Raw genomic sequence first — 20912 nt, 5'->3', positions numbered from 1 at the left:
TAGTAACCCAATAACACATATTTAAAATGCAACTGCCTAATAAACACTGAAGAATTAATACAGTTGATAATTGTTTATAAAAGAATGACATTGATTGGATGGGACTTTGCAGAACCAGTTTCTGGTACCAGCTTTGCACTTTACAATAGGTGACCTTTGGCAATGCAGTAAACCTGGCTGTGTCGTCGGACATGAGAGGCAATCAGGTGGGATAATGTCTAAAGACCCTTTCTGAGCTACAAATTATGGGTCCACAGATCTAAAACCTTGGAAATGACACAGAATCAATGAAAGAAGATATTTTTTTGTTTTGTTTTTAAGCGGAGGCTAGTTCTGCACAAGAGTATGGGGGACTGTATTGCCCAGGGCACCACTGTTTGAAGAAAATGCCTCAAGTGTTTAGACTGTCAAATTTGGAAGGTCGATATTCTATCTAGTATTTAATACTTTGGAAACAAAACTCACTACACTCATCTAGTTAAGCCCTTCTGTAACTTTCCACTGCTCTTAGGATCGAACATTTTGCCTGCATGAACTGTTCTCAGCCTCTCCATCCCCATTACTCACCACCCTTTCTCTTCCTAATGTGTGTTTTTGGGGTCTTTGCATGTGCTCCTTTGTGTTTCCTGTGGCATATTTTCCTTTTCTTCTCCATCTGTTGAACCCAGCCTGTTTCCTCAAGTCTTTGCTAAAATGTCATTTCCTCAGGAAAATATGTTTTGACACCTGAGTCTGTTCCCAGCTTTCTTCTCCCAGTTCAAAGGGTTAGGAGCAATAGGTTCAACACTCTCATAGCACACTGTAATTTCTTCTTTATTACACTTACTGTAATTTAAATTTACATAAATATGTGTGTACTATTTCCTTCTGGACCGTAAATGCCATTAAGACAGAGAGGATGTCTGTTTTCTTAAGTGTATCAGCCCTGGTACTTATATAATGCAGCATACAATGGAAAAGGAGCTCACTCACTTTTTGAATGAATGTCTGCTTGCATTCACTAAATAATCTTTTTGCTTTCTGGCCTTTGATGGAGTATGACCAGTGATAGAGAATGCACTCCTGCTTAAGGAAAATCATTTCTTTCTTGACAACTCTATTAAAAGTACCTTCATCTATTGAACATAAATCTTTGCCCCTTTAATTTTCTACTTAATTTTCTGTTTTAGCTTCTGACTTTGTATGAAATATGTCTTCTTGGGGATCATCGAATATATAGGACTTCCTCTGTTCCACACATACATTTTCAACTAGAACAGATGGGTATTTCTGGTGCAAAAGGAAGAGCAGGGAGACAGCTAATGGACAGAGAGTAAAGGATGAGAGGCTCAACCTCGTTCTCCAAATAGCAAAAGTAAAATACGTAGCCTGTGGTTTATTAGCTTCAAAAAACCAAAAGATTCAGTGAACTAGTTTTCACATTATTCTCTTCTGATTGCCCAATTTTGGGCCTATTTTCTCCTTATATGCTTTTTATTTATTTATTAAATTTGACATTTTTATGCAAGATTTGTCATCCACCTTACCTGTGTATTTTCCCATTTCCTGGAAATCCTTATCTGCTCAAAATCTGAAGTTCCCACAAGCATAATCAAAGCATCAATGTAGGAAAGTTCAAGTTGGTGACTTTTATTTTTTATTTTTATTGTATTTATTTTTATTGAATTTATTGGGGTGACATTGGTTACTTTTCCAAAGATGACACACAGGCATATGAAAAAATGCTCAACATCACTACTCATTAGAGAGATGCAAATTAAAACCACAGACATATATCCTCCTCACATCTGTTACAATGGCTGTAATCCATAAACAACATGTATCAAGTATTGGTAAGGATGGGGAGGAAAGGAACCCCCCTGTGCTCTGTAGTGGGAGTGTAGATTGGTGTAGCTACTATGGAAAACAGTATGGGGGTTCCTCAAAAAATTAAAAATGGCACTGTCTTATGACCCAGTGATTCCACTTCTGGGAAGCTATCTGAAGAAACCCAAAACACCAATTCAAAAGAATATATGCACCCCTGTGTTTCATTACAGTGTTATTTACAATAGCCAAACTTTGGAAGTACCCAAGCGCCCATCAGTAGATGAGTGGATAAACAAAGCTGCAGTACATTTGTACCATGGAATATTACTCAACTGTAAAAAAGAAGGGCATCTTATATTTTGTGGCAGCATGGATGGACCTGGAGAATATTATGCTAAGTAAAATAACTCAGTCAGAGAATGAGAAATGCCATATGATTTCACTTATATGTGTGATCTAAAGAATAAAATAAACAGAATAGAAATGGACTCATAGACACAGAGAACAGATTGACAGCTGTCAGAGGTGAGGGGGCTCGGGAGGCTGGGTGACAAAAGTAAAAGGATTAAGGCAAAACCCTCATAGACAGATAACAGTATGGTGATTGCCAGAGAAAAGTGGGGTTGGGTGGAGGTAGGAGAGAGTAAAGAGGGGATAAGTGGTGATGAAAGGAGACTTGACTTCGGATGGTGAACACAATATAACATCCAGGTGATGTATTATAGAATTGTATACATGAAACCTATATAATTTATTAACCTCAACTTGGTGACCTTTAACTTCCTTTGAATCCTGATAAGCTAAAGCTGAGTATAAGATGACTCACAAGAGTCCTGCAGCCAAATTCTCTTTTATTTTCCTTAAGGCTTAAGCTCTTAGGACTTGGGCTGCACCCCGTATCTTCTTACTAAATGTGCTTCTGCTACTTACAATGCCCAGTTCTAATGACCTAGTGACTCTGAGAATGAAGGAAAAGATGCTGTAGGAATGGGGCAAAGCAGTGATCCTACTCAGTTGCCAACATTCTCACCCACTGTTGACTCTTTCTGTCTTCCAGGACAACCTTCATCCCAAAATAAGTTCTAAATCTCAACCAAACTATTCCCATACAGGAAAGAGCAATAAGTTCTGTGTCCCTTTAAAGACATGCATGGAAATTAATTGCAAACACAGACCTCTAATGTCAAAATCACTTAGAATTGTGAGCTACTATCATTAGAAATAATTTTAAGGAGCATATTTTCATATTACCAGTGTATGAATGAAATGTAAAATATCTGAGGTTACTGGTAATCTGGGCCCTGTGAATTCTTCTGGTGATTGAAAGCTCACTACTCACACAGTAGCTGTTCTATATTTACATGGTACTGAGTGTCAGAAATATCTTTTTTAGATTGAAATCTCAAAACTTGTTTATTCTATCTACCGGCACTATTCTATTTAATCTCTTCAGTACTTTTAGTCTGAATATTATTAATCATAAACTATTTAATTTTCTTCTTCTATATAAAAAAGATGCAAATCTTGTATTTTATGATCTTGGTGTCAAAGCTGCACTAAGTCTTTGTAGTGATTTGTATTTTTGGAACAATGCAGTGTTTTTAAAAAGTGGCTATTTTGTTGCAAAGTATTCTTCCTCCTCTCTGTAGATTTGTGCAATTTTTAAAATTTTTAAATTTGTACAAAGGAAAGAAATAAAGCACTTTTCCCCCACCTCACCCCTTACCCTTCATATTTGGATAAAATAGAAGCATGTGGAATACTTTTAAAATCAATATACACACAGACATCTATCTCTACTGCCTGTTGCTTTAATTTTAAATGTGATGTTATTCTATACAATATATCACTCTGATCGTATGATTTCATATATATTTTGATATTTTTTTCTGATAATAAAACAAAACATGTTCCTTATCAAATTTAGGGAGCACATAGGAAGACAAAAATAGAATCATAATCACAACACTTTTCTTACAAAATAATGAACAACATTAATATGTTAGTATATTTTCCTCTTGCTTTTTCACTTGTGTGAATATACTTTTATGCACTTCAAAATAGTTAACATGATGCTGTTTGTCCATGTCTGTAACTTTTTCTAAAAGGATTTTCTATGGCTATGAAATTCATACCAAGAACATACTATAATTTATTGAAAGATTCTCTTACTATTAGATGTTTAGAAGGTTTTTACACATTTGTTACACTGATATAGTGAACAAAGTTGTACATCATTTTTATTCAATTTTATTATTTACATAAAATTATTTCTTTTGCTTTTGCTGACTTAGACAATATGGATATTTTAAAGTTCTAATAATATATTTGCATATAACTGAATTTCATATATATATCTATATTTCCTGATTACTTATGTTTTAACACAGAGCATAAATCATTTTTTAATAAGCACATGGCAATAAATAATACTCCTTTCTCTTTTGATATTAGAAATAAGTGGTAGGCACAAAAACAGATATACGGAAATAGTTACCTTTATCACTTTTTAAACAAAAGCTTGGTTGGCAAGCATGTCTTATCTGTAGTTTTAATGGGCTTCCCAATGTGCACTGTTGAATAACATAGACTTAGTTGCCCTGTCACAAGGACACAGATGTAGCCACACATAGCTCTGACTGGGACGGAGGCTTCTCTGAAGGCTTCCCTTTTACCTTCAGGAAAAGCAGAGAAAGTAGGTCTAACGTATGCTGACATTAACGTAGGGAAAATTTTTTTTTCCTTTTTTGAAATTTCATCAATCAAAAAAATCTATTCTCTTGGCTAACAGTTGCTTCTTTATAGAAAAATGAAGAGTGGAGAATAAGTCTTTGTTTTCCAACACCTTATGTTTCCAGTGTAAGTATTTCAAGGCAGTGGGCTTTGAGAATTCCTCTGGATATATGCATATGTATATATGCAAATATATAAACACATGCATTTACACACATCTAGATAGATACTAAAGAATGCACAAATAATACTTGCTGTTAAAATGTTTTTAAATATGCAAGTTCTGCAACATGCTACTTGAGTTTTTACTGATTGTGTTCTAGGATAATAAATCACTTCTCATAGAGTTCAGTCAGTTCACTTGCTTAGCTTTTGGTGCCAAACCATAGAAATTTATTTGTGTGTTTGAAGATCATGGACCATGGTTTTGTCACACAGTACTAATAATACTGCTGTTCCAGAGGTGACAGCAGGAAGGTCTCTGGTTGGATAAAGGAAAGAAAACATTCGCAGAAGACTTTGGAATTTTACTTTATTGCTGTTGTAGTGAAATACTTTACTCAACTTCTAATGCTTCTGCTCATTCATTCTAATGTCATTCAGCATCATTAATATCATAGAAGTTATAAATCTCTGTATTTATATCATATTGACTTTGAATGTATAAATATTTCAACTGGCTAGAGGTTGGCATTATGCTTGCATTTTATGAAAAACAAATGTGGAAAACAGAGTGTGACTAGAAACATGCAAATTGTTACAATTTTCAAGTTTTACAATTTTCAAACCAATTTTCATTGGTTTGATGACAAAGCAATTTTTACCACAAATTAATGGATTAATAAGAATTCAGTCAACATTCTGTGGATTACAAAAATATGAAATTACAACCTCACTGTAGCTTAACATCTTATATATAAATATATTTCTTTGTCTTTTTCTTTCATGAAAGAGATCACAATATTGCAGGTTCTCTGATCATTCCAGGGTTAGAAGGTAGCAGGTTTCATTTGTCCTGTTTTGCTATTACACGATGGGCTAAACTTTTCAAAGAAGCTACAGCGATGTCTTTATTTCCATCATCCTCAGGATAAAATTAGATGCCATGGTCAGTGACAATTCACTTTTCAGATCTTTAATACCTAGTCAGCAATCCATCCACCAAGCTATCAAAAATCCTTAAGGGCAATCTTAGGAACAGTGAATGCACTGGAGCCCACTTTATGAGGATGCTTGGATTTCTGAAGCAGAAATTCATCCCATTTCAAATTATAATTGAACTAGTACATTTCTGGTGTGTAGTTATCATTAATAACTTACTATTTTAATTATTTTCTAATGTGGTTGGAGTAAAGTAATAGGAGAGTTGTATTTATTTTGTTTTGTTTGGGGTTCCACATCTCTAACCTTTGTGGTAATGCCAAGTTAATTTCACTGTTTTGAATGCATTTTATAGCAGAATTGAGATTACTGTATTTCAACTTGGCCATACAGGTTATCACAGAGCAGAGTTTCCCAACTAGTGCACCAGACCACAATGAGTTAGAGTCCTGATAGGCCCTGGGAGAAGTGGGGACTCTCATGCCTGTCAACGCCATGATAAGCTTCAGTTATTTATTCCAGCTTGCCCAGAAACATCATTTTAAAGTGCTATATGATGAGAAAATCCAGAAAGCAATGCTACACAGTGCACATCAAGTTTTGCCTCACTTTGTGTAATGAATATATATCTACATCTATTTGCCAGTTATCCCTCAATATGAAGTAGATTGCTGATATTTGAAAAATATACCATTATACTTGAGAATCTTCAATTTGTGAATAACACAATCATACATGATTTTCTTTGATGTAATGCAAATATAATTTGAAAATTAGGCAATCAATTAAAAAGATATTAAAATAAATTCTGGCTCAAACATCCAATAAAATAGTGTCATAAATCTCCTTTCTCCTCCCTCCCACACACATTCCTCTATGTAGTGCTATTCGGAGTCAGGATTGAATTGAACATATTACTCTTTAATTTATCCAAGGCCTTTCTCTTTTCTGGCTAACAACCTGATATCACTTTCTCAAACATATTTTGAAAATGTTTGTTGCCAGAATTAACAGTTTAGTTTCTTCTGCATACCTTTTGTTCATGTATAAATGGCTTTCCTCCATGGCAGAAGTTATTTCATATGTGATGGTTGCTAGAATTATTCTGACGTGTAACTGTTGGGTAGAAGGCAAGACTCTGTTCATGTAAACATGAATGATTTCTGTGCATCATTCCAGAGAGGTGAAATTCAAAGCTATGCCTTTACAAACTAAAAGTGTCATGGTTCTGCAGCTATGCTGAAAGAAAATATGCAAATGTTAAATCTCCCAAAGTAAATTATTACTGCACTGAATTTTCTCTAAGGGTTATGCTTCTCTTTACCTACATGTGAAAGCAGAAATACTATCTTTTTATTGCCTGGAGATTCAGCTGTTATAGCTATAGGAAAAAGCCATGCTTGTAAAGAGAATTTAAAATTGTTCTTTTATTATACATGCTACTGAATTCACTAATGAGGTAATTGAATAATGTGTCCTCCAGGGGTGAAATAAAAGAATATTCCATATGCCAAAGTATTTATCTCTTTGGCCCACCTCTGATCATACTCTACTGTTTTCTGTCTGCAGGCTTGGTTTGTGTGCAGGTCAAATTACTTCCTATTTTGTTGTATCTCTGCCCTGGCAGGAGGCAGTGCCCCGACTCAACAATTGGGCTGTTATTAGCCACCTCCCCTCTAACGCCATCACTTCAGCCACAACACAAAAGCCAATTTTAAACTGATCTTATTATTCATAGATGAAAAAAACATCTACATCGGTTACAATCACTAAGGAGCTTGTACATTTTCTTTCAAAAATATGAATAAAAAACCTAAAAGATGTCATATTATTCCTTACTTGACTCATTGAAAAAAAAATCATCAAACAACCAACCAGGAAAAGTAAGAGTTATACCTAAGCAGTAGATCTGAAATAAAAAGAAGTGCTTAAATCAGACCTTGACAATTTGGAAATTTTTCCATCAGTTTATGATTTTAGGAAAGCTTTATCTTCAGATTTGTATTCAATTGTCAATAGCTCTTCACTGTTTAACTTAAGGGATTCTCCGCCACCATCTATATTCCCACTTCTACTAAAGTAGTTAATGACTGATGAAACATTGTTATGCTTAAAACCCATCAAATACTTTAAAAATGCTTTAGCTCTCAAAAAATCCTGTTTTTTAATATAGCTTTCATTTTCTGTTATTTTTCACAAGCGAGGCACAGCAGCACATAGGTTCAAAAGGTGATGTGCCCTACACCAAACAATAATAATAGCTACTATTCATAACATAAGCAGTGAATTGGGATTATTCAAGCACTGGTGGTCAGCTTTTTAACCTTTTACATTGGTGTTTCTTTCTTTACCAGAGGAACTAACTGAGGACTTAGAGAACATGACAATTTCGCATCAGGTGATTCATTCCCAGAGCGTGGAGCTGGAATTTCAACTCAGGTGTATTTGGATCCAAAGCCTATGCCCTTTATTTTTACACCATGTTTTCATAAGAGCCCATTTTGAATCATTTTTAGAGTCAGAAAATAATATCTTCCAGAAGCCCACATATCTCATTTATGACAGTTTTCATACAGAAAAAAACAAAACAAAACTCAATCTTCCTTTATCTGCCAGTAGTGTTCTTCACAAAACTAACAAATTAGGGCTTTCTTTGCCCCAAACGAGATCACTGATTCTCACTACCTAAACCAGTTTTGATTTGTTTACCCATCATCTCAGAGTCATATTGCCCCTTGTGCAGTGAGAGCAGAGAGGGGACCATTCATGTCCAGTAACCCTGACAGTATCTTCCAGCCGGTCATCTCCACACCTGGCACTCTCCACTTTAAAGTGCTTGTGAATAAACAGTATTAGAATGGGAGACAATAACTCTATGAAGTCTAACACCTCCACCCTCTTCCTCTTCAATTCCTTTCTTGATTTTGTACAGAGAGCACTTAATGAGTGTCTGCTGCGTGCAATTCACTGCTAAGTGCTATGGATAAGTACAAGGCAAGGAAGAATAAATAAAGGTAAAAACTGGCTTAGAGAAAAGATGATGCAAGCCAGAATCAGAAGTTTTCTCAATTCCTACACCATGACTGTATTAGTTTGCTAGGGCTTCTATAACAAGAACCGCAGATGGGGAACTTAAACAACAGAAATGTATTCTCTTACTGTTCTGGAGGCTAGAAGTCCAAGATCAGGGTGTCAGCTGAGTTTTCAGTTTCTCCTAAGGCCTCTCTCCTTGACTTGCAAACAGTTACCTTCTGGCTGTGTCTTCGTCTGGCCTTTTCTCTGTGCATGCCATCCCTGGGGTCTCTTTCTCTTCTTCTAAGGACACCAATCTTATTAGCCTAGAGCACCACTGTTACAACGTCTTACCCTTGTTTACCACTTTAGAGGCCATGACTCCAGATAGTCACATTGAGGGTTAGAGATTCAACATATAAATTCTAGGGGAGCACAACTCAGTGGATAAAAATGCTCAGTGCACAAATGGCAGTAGAACGAAGTTAAAGAGAGTAAAAAAAAAATTATAGTAGTTAGAAGCATGGATGATGGAGCCAGAGGTTCAAATCCTAAGTCTGCCACTACCTAGTTGTGTAAAGGCTAGTTAAGCTTCTTAACTTCAGTGCATCATTTGCCAGCCTTTAAACCAGAGATGATAAAATCACCTACCTCTTAAGTTATTGTCGCTTGAAATATGTTGGCTATTAGTGGTAGATGAATGGTTTTAAAGATGATATTACTCTTCTTACTCCTCCAGATATAAAATCACAGGAGTCATGAAAATGAAATGCAAGAGAAGATGGTGGAAATCAAACACTTTGAGAAGTATAAACACACTAATTTTTCTTAATTGTAATAATTTATTTATATACTAGTGGTTGTAAAGATAAAACCAACACAGACATAGGCACTTTAGATTCTTAATTTGTAACTTAATTCATTCTTCATTGAGCACCCCATCACACACTAAAAAGTGTTCCAGGCACTTAACAAAACAGGCAGAAACCTCTATTCTCTGAAGTTTAAGGGATAGAATAGAGATTGATCACCTTCACATGGAACATCCACTATAGGAGTTGGGAGAAATGAGACCCATTAAACAGAAAACAGGGAAAGCCAATCAACTCACAACGTCATACATGAAGTTGATATTTATCGCGTGGCTGGGAAAATACACAGGCGCAGTATTAACTGTGGGGCCTGCTGTATGTCTTCACCAAGTGATGCCCGGATCTTTGAGATGTGGGCTGACCCTGCTACACGGCACCTGCGGACTAGTCTTCCCGCCCTGCCCCGCCTCTCGCATCGAGTGGGGGTGCAGGGGGGACGTGGAGAGCCGGTGTTCGCCTGGGGGTGTCCGGACGACGCGGCCACCGCCACCCCTGACGCCCCGCTGGCGGGCAGCGAGCCAGCACAGGCGCGGGTTTTGAAGCACAGCTGCGCACCCGACCCCCACGTTTCAGGTCCAGGCACCGTGGTCTCCAGGAGCGCTAGTGATTTTGGCTTTGGCTGGACGCTCCCTGACGCACGTCACCAGTTTGACAGCTTCGTATCAAATCAGAGGGCAGCGCTCACCGGGAGCCCCCCGCGTCACCCGCAGCTCCTGAAGACTAGAACTCGCCTCTCTTAGTTCCTCCCCTCAGTCCCATTTAAAACTCCCACCAGCTTTACCGAAAAATTAAGAGTGGGTTCAGTTTCTGCAGCGCCTTCTTTTCCTGCAAGATGGTAAGTGAGGAGCTGGTGTCAGCTAGTTCACTGGAGAAATCTCAGGGTGCTGAGAGGTAGCTAGTAAGCTTTGCATTCTTTCTTCCACCTTGGAAGCAAGATTTCTCTGCTACCTGTCAAGGCAGGTATACTCTGCTAACCATTTATTTCCCTTTCTTTCCCCCTATATTCTCCTGATCTCTTTCTCTCTTATTTCTACTCTCTTTCTCTCTGTTTTTTCTATTCTTTGTACATTCTCCCAACATTTCTCCCAGTACACCTGCATTCACTTTTCACTTCACCTTCTTCTCTAGATTTTGCACATATTTGCAAACACTTGGACCTGACCTAGTCGAGGGCTATTTGGGGTTTATTTTCTTCTCAGGTGTCAATTGCATAATAGCTCAACTCTAATTCCAGTAATGACCCCAGGGAAAGAGCCTGCAAACATGCTTTTAGAATAAAAGAAAACAGCACTTGATAAACTTTTGGCTGAATTTCTTTGGTCTGCACTGCCCAAGCTGGATTTGCTTCAAAATGGGACTTTTTCAAAATTTAATTTACTGGGAACATTAACAAAGTGCAATTTCTTTTATTATTTTTACTTCTTTTTTTCTTTTTTTTTTCTTACTTGTTTTCTCTCTGTTTATGTTATGCCCAAGAAAGTCCTCTAGTCAACAAAAGACTTATAGTGGTCAAAAAGAATTTGTCCAAAGCTGAGTTCTGCCGAAATGAATGGCTTTTACCTGATTAAACATTGACAAATGTTTAGAAATGAGTTTTTGTACAAATTAACCCAGGAAGGCTGCTGCATACCTGCCCCTGCCTGGACATTTGGAAAGACTTCATTTGAGGAGCCGGGAGCAGGAGGCTGTTCACTGGCTCAGAACACAGTGGAGAAGAATACGTGCCAGGAAGTTAGGAGTGGCAAGATAACTTTGGAAGGGTATTGAAACCTAGTGATGGAGAGACCGAGAGCTTGCTGCCTCTGCTGACTGAGTTTTTTCAGCATTGATTCTATGTTTCCTTGAGTGAATTTATGGTCCTGTGTTTAGTTAGGAGTCAGGAGCAATATTTACTTAGTTATCTCTGGAAAATATCTGTGTATTTATCTCAAACAGTTCAGTACACCAGAGGATCCAGCAGCATTTAAAACCAGAGGGGGAAAAAAAGAGACAAATGGGGCACGTTTGTAATTCAGAAAGAAACTAAAATAAGGAGGTTAGATTATATTTTATTATTCTGTTTATTTCATTTTTAGTATTCTTAGGTTTTTGAGGCTATTGAAAATATATTTAAGATATTTGCTAGAAAGGATCAAATAATTCTTAGGTCTTTGAATCATGAAGTAGAATTCCTTTTACTTAGATCCTGGGTAACCTGTTAGTTGACTCAGACATGGCAACAGAGAATATTCCTGGATTTGTAAAAATGTGGTCCATCCAATACTAGCCTGTTCTTTGTTGAAGCCTTAGGAAAGTATTGAGTAAAACCAAAGAGATGACCCCTCTCCAGTACTTATATTTTGACCACTCAAAATTAACCTGGGATCTACACTTAAAACCTTTACTGTGTTTGATTCACTGCATGTAATTTTGGCATCTTTCTCCCACCCTCTTCTCTCTCCAAATCCCCATCACCCCATCTCCTGGGAACCCCCTACCCCTCATACTGATTTTCACAGAACACCGTTCTGCCTTGCCAAGACCAGTACTTTGTAGGAGGCCAGAGCTATAATTGCCCGTATTCCACTACAACGTCAGAATCTGGTGTTGACGTTTCCACGGATACTTGGGTCTCTTTCTGGGCTGCTGGTCTCCTGGACAACAGAGAGCCCCAACAAGCACCACAGGCACAGGGTAAGTCCTGCTCTTCTGCTTTCCTGGTAGCTCTGAAGCCCTTTGCAACCCACAGTTGCAAAGCATCATGGGTTGGAAGTCTGTAGAAGAAAGGATGATATGGAAAGTTTAAGAAAGCCCAAAGACCCCTGAATCTTACAAGCTAAATAACCTATTATTTTATACTTGCCAAAATAGTGAAAATAGAATTCTTTCCCTTGCCTACTGGACAATCTATATTTTTCCCTACACTTTTCAGTTCTTAGAGATTTCCAACTCACTGAGGGGGTTTGGGTCTAGGACATAGTTTCATAGGCAATACTGGTGGGATGTTTTTTTTGAGTCAAGATACCAGTTAGAGAATTTCTTTTGGAATTCAGGAAAGTTTCTCTGGGTATGAGGGAGAAAGAAGGAGAAATACTAATTTAATATTTTGTTTCATGGAGGAAATTCTATAAACAGTGTCTTGTAAGTAGAAAAAATAATTCCTTTTTGTCCAAAGAGGACTTCAATTTTGGAGGGAGGTATAACATTGATGAAAAATTACATATTAATTTTGACCTGGTGCTCAGTAAGCAGTATTTATACATATTGAAGACATTTCTGTAGTAACATTCAAGCTTATGAAAGAACCCTTAGCAACTTCATAATTAAATGTCTGCACTGTCGATTCTGCCACATAATTTTTTTGAATTCAAGAAAAAACACAAAAACCCCAAACTATTGAAAAATACATATATCAGGAATAGAGCTGCTAGTTTTAGCTTTCTACCACAAGCAATAAAGAAATAGAATGCCCAAGAATATGAAATCAAGCAGTATATACAATTTTATTCTTGTCTCCTTATTCATTGTTCTACTTTAGTTAAAAAATATTTCAGTAGTACATCAGTTTAGGTAGAGGAAGGCAAGAGTCACAATTGTACTAGTTGAGGAAAAGTAGATATAAGTAAACCAATTCAGCATGCCCAAGCATAGTTCTTTTAATGGGTATGGCTTGTTGGCAAATATTTTTTTAAGACTCTTTTGAAAAAGCATGAAATCATACAGAGAATGACATTTGAAATACATGAGTTTGAGTTATAGTTTTGATATTTCACCAATGTCTTCAGAAAAGCAAGGTCCAAATTATTTTAAGGCAGAAATTGCTACCACACCCAATTCTGAATAACTATGGCCCACCAGACTTAATGGACAGGCAGACAGGCAGAAATTTTCATTGTGGAAAATGGTAGCATCAAAAATAGAATTTGATTCTAGAACCAAATACTACATTTTCAAGCACTAAGGCTTAGAAAAAAACATAAAAATTTAAAAACATAGTAGAATTACATTATGCCCAGTGGTGGGGGGAGGATCAATAAATATTTGAATGAATTAATAATGCAGATGGGACAGTCTTTGTAAATTTAGCCAGCAGAAATACAAATATTAAGGAGGAATATTATGGAGAAAGTTGTTAGCTCTTAAAAATTGACCCCTGCAGCCACTCTGGCATACAGTCTATAAATATTTGTCTTTTACAGCATGCTGCCCTTTTGTAAAGCTTTAAATATTTTGTTTTCGTATGTGGAGGCAATAGCTACTTTTGGAAGAGTAACTGAAATTTTTAATGTTTCCGAAATCCTTTGGTGAATTCTTTATTGCACAAAAACTGCAAGTGTGTTTTCTGTTACCCATTTGGTGTTTCCACATAGAACCATCTAGTGACTCGAATTTCCCCTTTCCTAACTCTTGTTCGTGGGAAGAGGCTCAGCTTTCCTCTCAGCTCTACAGAAACAAGCAGGTATGTACACAGGGTCGGGGACTGGCCATGTTCCGTGCAGTCCATTCTTAATGTTGTCCCTCATTGTCACACAGCTTCTTTTCCCTGGTACCATAAATTCATATGCTGACTTTCAGTTTAGGACCCAAGTGGGTATATGTCTATAGAGTTATAAAAGATAAGTGATAATACCAAAGAAAAAAACAAACAGTCCCCCCAAACACACACACCCAAAACAACAACAACCCAAACCCTTTAGGAGGGCTGGAAGTCAGGCCCTGGCTCTGACCTCTTGAATCCTTTTTTCCTTATCTATGAGATTAGAATATTTGTTGTTGCCTTCCTCTGAGAACTATTGGAAAGATCAAATGATATAATGAATGTGATAACATTTTTAAGTCACAAACATGGCTCATCACTTGAAGAAGGAATGCTGATTATAAGTTTTACAAAGATTGATTCATATTCCATATTTTGTTTGTTGCTGTTCCTGAGAGAGTGATTTAATTAAGTGGACACACAAACAGATCAATTTGAGGCAAACCAACTCACCTTTTTTTCTTCTTCCTTTTGTTAAGGTGCAAGGAACAAAATTATTCTAAACACTCTTTTCTGTATTTAAACAGTTGCTTGCAGCTCATTTTCCTACATACCTTCCCTTGTGGTTACAGTTTCAAAGTCATATAATCTCTTCAAACACTTTGCAATGAACAAAAAATTCAGTGCGCAAAACTGAACAATCAGGTGGTAGATGGGTGTAGATTGAATTTAGGCCTCTGAGGATGAGGGCTCCCTGAGGTAGAGTTCTTAAGACAAACAAAATAATAATCAGCTTTAAGAAGGTTACGGATCAGTGGCATTATTATAAGGTTACAAAGTCAACATAGTGGGGCAGCCCTCACCATTGTCCACTTTTTGCAGCTACAAGATACTCTGGTACAGAAGGAAGAAGAACTTGCTAGGTTACATGAAGAGAATAATCACCTTAGACAATACCTGAATTCTGCTTTGGTGAAATGTCTTGAGGAAAAAGCCAAGGTATGCAACTCTCCCCTTTATAAAGACAGAGTGGTTGGTGATTTGAGAAAGGAGACCATTTGGGTAAAACTCCTTGATTAAATGTAGGTAGTGTGCTAAACAGCATGCCTTCAAATGCATTTACAAGATGGATGAAACTTTCTAAACAAAATATAGCACTTTCCAAAGAATATTTTTAATCTTCACTTGAGGATACATTTATTGATTTTAGAGAGAGAGGAAGCACTGGGGAGAGAGAGAGAGAAGGACATTGATATGAGAGAGAAACAGACATGGATTGGCTGCCTCCTATACACATCCTGACTGGGTATTGAACCCACAAACTAGATATGTGCCCTGGCCAGTGATCTAACCCCCAACCTTCTGGTGTATGGGATGATGCTCTGACCAACTGAACCACCCAGCTAGGGCTTGGGAAAATTTGTATGTGTCATTTCATGGAACCAACTGGAGTATAGATTTTAGTCATATATTACAAAAGAAGTTGTCTAAGAATCAAAAACCAGCCAAGGGACTTGCTGAAACAGCAGAAATTAATCAAAAGACAGAGTTATATGGATGGGACATTGGAAAGAGAATCACATCTGAGAGAGCTGGCTCTTTTAAACATGCATTTGACCTTAAGTGAATCACTCTCACTTGGGCCTCAGCTGCCTTTACCTGTAAATGAAGGGGGCTAAGAGACCTTCTAACAATCTTTCCAGCTCTGAAATGTCACGACTATGACTGGAGCCCAGATCTCTTGACTGACAATTACATATTGCTAATTAATGAATGTTTTCCCCCCACTCACACTTTTAAAATGAATTACTCCGATTCAGAGGTAGTTTGCCCATAGCCTGTTTTTACTCTTCTTCATTCCTCTGGGTTTTGTAATTTTTGTTATCTTTTTGCCATTCTGTTATCATTATTGCTCCTATCAATCTTTACCTTACTTCTCTAGAAAAGCCACATTATTTGATATTATTTAATGCAAATTGATGATGCTTCTTCCTACTCTTACTAAACATAAGAGTTCAGACAGAAAAAGCACACTACTTTTAATTTCTTTACAATTCAGTTAGCTTTGTTTAAAAAGGGAGCACCTCTCCTCATGATTATCATGGGCCCTTAAAAAGAATGGTTATAAAATTACTAAGTAATATTAATTAGGCAGTTTTTCCTCTCCTGTTCTCAATTTTGCAAGATTTAGAACAATATAATACATATCACATGGGAGCACTATAGAAGTTAATGAAATAAGAGGAAACCGTGTTACATGGTGTTTCTTTTTCCCTTTTTCTTTTTGTTTATGACAGCAATTCCAACTAATTTTAATTCTCCTTTAGGAAGAAATACCAACATTTAAACTTATATGTCATTTTACAGTTATTTGATTGTGAAAGATATGTTATTGGAATATCTTATTACTTTAATACCAAGAAACATTGTTTTAGTACTTATTTCCTGTGTCTGTATGTTATTGATTGATTGATTGATTGATTGATCTTAACTCTTGTGCCTTTTTTACCCATCCTCTAAACCCCTTCCCTGGTTCTGTCTAGAGTCAGATGGTTTAGATGTAAATCTAGGCTGAATGATTTTTAGGAAGTCACTAGTATGCCTGTACCTCAGTTTCATTTTTTTGTATTGTTGACACTATTAGAGGTATCCCCCACCCCCCCTTTGCCTTCCTCCACCCAGCCCCCTCCCTCCCCCGGCTTTCACCACATTGTTGTCTGTTTCCATCAGTTTTCCATTAAAGGAGATTTTAATACTACTTAAATAAAATAAGATCACGGCATGTAACTGTCTAATACATGATAGTTGCTATTATTTTCATTATAATAATAGTCATTCCTTCCCTGGATTAAAATTTTAAAGACATCGTTTATTCCTTTTAACATGCAAATGACTAGTAAAAATATATAAATTGGATTTCTAAGTAGTAAATTCTCATAATAGATTTAAATTTAGAAACAGATAGTAATCTAATCAGTGTGTGTGTGTGTGTGTGTGTGTGTGTGTGTGAAAATAGAAGTTTAATCAGGTTTTCTAAGGACTTAAGTGACTAGTTACTGTTTGAAGTAGGTGTAACTGGACAACAGTAAAGAAGATGATCTTGCTTGATGACCTGACTCTGTATATTTTCAAATGCTACTTCCCTAGAAATTGCTTTCATCAGATGATTTCTCCAGAGCATGTGGAAAATTCAGAAAGGCGAAGAGGAAACCCAAAGAGCAAAGATATTTTCCTCTGGAGATCCCCCATCGCAAAAGTGCCAAGAGAAACCTCTCCAGTGAGTTTGCTAACTGTGAAGAACAGCCTGCCCCCGCAGTGGACCCCTGGGTCCTTCAAACACTTGGGTTAAAAGACCTCAACACCATTGATGACACCTTATCAGCTAACTACAGTGCCCTCTCCCCACATCCCAGAAGAATCACCCGCGCATTTCCCCAGTTTGTAGAGAGTGCAGTTGATTATGGAAGCGCCCCCACGGAGGATATGCCAATTGACTACGGAGGTGAGAGAACAACCCCTTCCCACAGCACTGCCAGCGACAGGGAAGATTTTCACTTCCTTTCTCAACTTTCAAATCCCCCAGGAGGGCTGCCAACTCTTCCTCACTATACTTCTGATGTGTCACCCAATAAAACAGAGATGGCCTTTTCCACATCCCTGAGCCCTCACTGTAATGTGAAAACTCATTCCTTCCACCAGGGACAAGCCTTTGTCCGCCGAGATGAGAAGGGAGGCTGGAAGTTTACCTGGGTCCCTAAGCAGTCTTAGTGACCCCTCCTCTACCACAAAGGACTGCCATGAACTCTGTTTACAAAGACCTCCCTTGCACTTGAACCTGACTGTGTGGAATACAGAAGCTATTTCCCAGACTGTCTCCTGACACTTTAAATGTCACCCTCAATTACCCACGTAAATCTGCAGGGAATGGCTTCCAAGATTCTGTAATGAAGCATGCCTGCTCTCCTTTCACCTAAATTTGACTTGCTTACACACCAACACCTGCTGTTGCCTTCTTCCCTGTACCCTGTACTTAAAATTGTATTTTCCAGTTGCCTGTATATTCCTTTGAGACCTACATATGCTGCTCCAATTATAACAAATCTAACAGATTTTCTCCTTTCATCAAGCAGTGTAAGTGTTCACAGCTTTCATGCTCTCACTTGCATCCCTCTCCCGCTCTTCTTCATTTCTGAAAACTGCCTTTAGAATGAGCACTGTTTTTGCTCTCAGTACCTGCTATCAAGTGCTCAATTTGCTGGGGATGGGGTGGAGACAAGGGTCTGCCCATCACCGAGGCCTGAGGACATAATGCAGATGTGAATAGTATTATGTGTGGTGTAGTTCAGTAAGTTGAGTGTCACAGGGTGGAGTTGACAAAGTGTCTTCAAACAGCTGTAACTCTACTGATAAGCAATGCCACAGATATGTTAAAAGCTAAGAGAAAATTAAAATTTCTTCAAAGTGACCCATGGTGTATCAGCTTTGTAGGCACCCGCTATCGTCTCTTTAATGACTGGAGCCCCAAACAAGAACATTTTTGAGGGGCTTGTGGCAACAGAACAAGTTATCACCCTAATGTTCTGAGTGCTGACAAACTTCTATTCCTGAAAATATAGTCTACCTGAGTTCTGCCAATGTCTCTCTCTCTTTCATTCATTCATTTATTCATTCATTTTTCCATTCAATAAGGCATTCAAAATATTTGTAGAACACCTACCATGTCTCAGATGCTATGCTATAAGGTGGAAATAAAATATGAGCCAGTGAAGCACTGTGGCTGTCTTCATGAGACCTCAGAGCCACACATCCGCTGCTTCCCCGGTGTGAGAATTGTTTTCCCAGCTGTTCAGTGCACAGAATTTGAAGTAGATAATCACTAATATTCCATTATTTGAGGCTGGGTCCCATCACCTTTACTCCAGCACTGCTATCCCAGGGTACTATTCTCTTCAGTTTTCACAATCACTGAGATTGTGTTGGGTGGACTTTATATATAATTAAAAAGAAATGTGAGTCATTCATTGTTAACTTTAGAATTCAGTGTTCTGATCGTAGTACTTTTTTTGATATGAGCCCATTTTGCAGGTTAATTTGGGACTGTGTGAGAATAGCTTGTATCTAACAAATAGAGATATTAATTTTTAAATAAGCATGCATAGATTTAGTGCAAATGTTGTCATCAATGATTTATGTCTTTCTACATAAAAATGTATTCTTAGTGCTTGTGTTAGTTCCATTGAATCTCCTAAGCTCCCTACCCTCAGAATATTTATATAATACAGATGTGTGCCTGCTTATATGGACCAAATTATAATTAATGATATAATCCAACATGTTGAACCTTTTCCCCATTTTTCTTTTTTTCCACCTCTCACTAAGCCACCTTGTGCAATCAATGTCTGAAAGCAAAAGTATGCTTTTGTTGATGTCGCTGTTTGTTTTTTTTTGTTTATTTTGTGATCTATTTGCTGAACAATCTGTTTTATATAGTTTCATTACTACTCAGTTTTCTTTAAATTTAATGAAGGGAAATCCAAGATTTCAACTAATATTATTCTCCAGAATGTTTTAAAGACTTAGAAAGCTATGGAACACATTTGTTTTCTAAAAAAAAAAAAAAAAAAAAGGTGCCTTTCACATTGTAGTATCTGTGCCCCTTGTGGCTGAAATTTATCTCTTTAAAAAAAAACAAACATAATAATTAGAATTGATTGCACTTTAATACACTAGGAGTCAGGAAAGTAATATAGCTATTTCAAAAGTCTAAATAATCAAGTTGTACAACAAAATTGGTTAGTCAGCAAATGTTTATTTTGCATTTTTATGTGCCTTATCATGTGTTATATACCATGAGTAAACACTCAGGCTTAACACAGTGCATTTGGTATATAAGTCAAAGGTACAGAAGATGTAATAGTCTTTAAATGAAAATTGGTTTAAGTCCGGTTTAAATAAATGTCAGCACACTTGTGGTAAATTAGTATAACTTGCTCAGGCTTCATGGATAGTAACATGGCAGAAAACTACATCTTTTTGAAATCATATCTTCACATTTTATATTCATTTTAATTATGTATACACATTTTTTATGTTTTAAAATTTGGGAATTTCTCTAACTTGAATATGTTTTAATTTTTATGGTTTTACTATGCCCCTCCAGTAAATCACAGTTGATATTTTAGTAATATAAGGTAAAACATAAAAACTAAACACTTTTGTGATTATGATGAATATGTTTCTATTGTACATAAGATGTTCTCATAATGGATTTTTTCTTCTGGTTTTAAGTGTAATCTTGTTGATTTGCATCTCTTTAGTATGATGCATATGACCAGTCCAGTGTCTTCAGCATTTAGGGTTAAAGGTTCTTTCTTAACCCAGGATTCATTAATGAGACTTTCAGATATTAAGTGACTTAAAGAGTTAAGTGCTTTGTGGGTACAGCACTCTCTTAACTAACCTTCTAAAATTAAAATCCAGTATCAATATTTACAGTTTGGTAGTATTTCCAGTGTTCTCTGATAATCTGAAAATAAATCATACTTGTATCTCACTAGTATCTGGAAAATAAGAGCATTAGAAAGCTTCACTTAAGGGGGCATTTAATGAATGGGGTCATTTAAAACTGCAATAATGCTAAACTATAATGTTGAAAAGTTGGAAGAAAAGAAACTGTGTGAATCAATGGAAAGAATTGCTCTATTTGATATACAGGAATGGGCAAAAGCAGGTTTATAGTTGCATTGTAACATTCTTTTGAGTTAATAAAGCTATTGTAATAATCATAACCCATGTCTTTTTCCATTTGAATGACTGTAAATCTGCTTTTGCCCACCCCTGTATTTCAAGAAAACAGAATTTTTTTATATATACACATATATGTGATATATATATGTGTGTGTGTATATATATATACCATATATATATGA

The 20912-nt window shown here is 36.8% G+C and overlaps 1 protein-coding gene across 1 annotated transcript; it reads left to right on the top strand.

Annotated features, from left to right (window-relative positions):
• Positions 1–9946: 9946 nt before the first annotated feature.
• GMNC (geminin coiled-coil domain containing) lies at positions 9947–20694 on the top strand. Its single transcript, XM_036017846.1, has 5 exons — positions 9947–10362; positions 12026–12200; positions 13877–13965; positions 14866–14982; positions 17131–20694. Exons 1-5 carry the CDS (start codon positions 10360–10362, stop codon positions 17749–17751), a joined length of 1005 nt encoding a protein of 334 aa, XP_035873739.1. The 5' UTR covers positions 9947–10359; the 3' UTR covers positions 17752–20694.
• Positions 20695–20912: the final 218 nt, after the last annotated feature.

The sequence above is a fragment of the Phyllostomus discolor genome, chromosome 2, assembly GCF_004126475.2.
Source record: "Phyllostomus discolor isolate MPI-MPIP mPhyDis1 chromosome 2, mPhyDis1.pri.v3, whole genome shotgun sequence".
Taxonomy (NCBI): Eukaryota; Metazoa; Chordata; class Mammalia; order Chiroptera; family Phyllostomidae; genus Phyllostomus; species Phyllostomus discolor.
The sequence above is the reverse complement of the archived record's forward strand: the minus strand, read 5'-3'. Positions and strand labels throughout refer to the sequence as shown.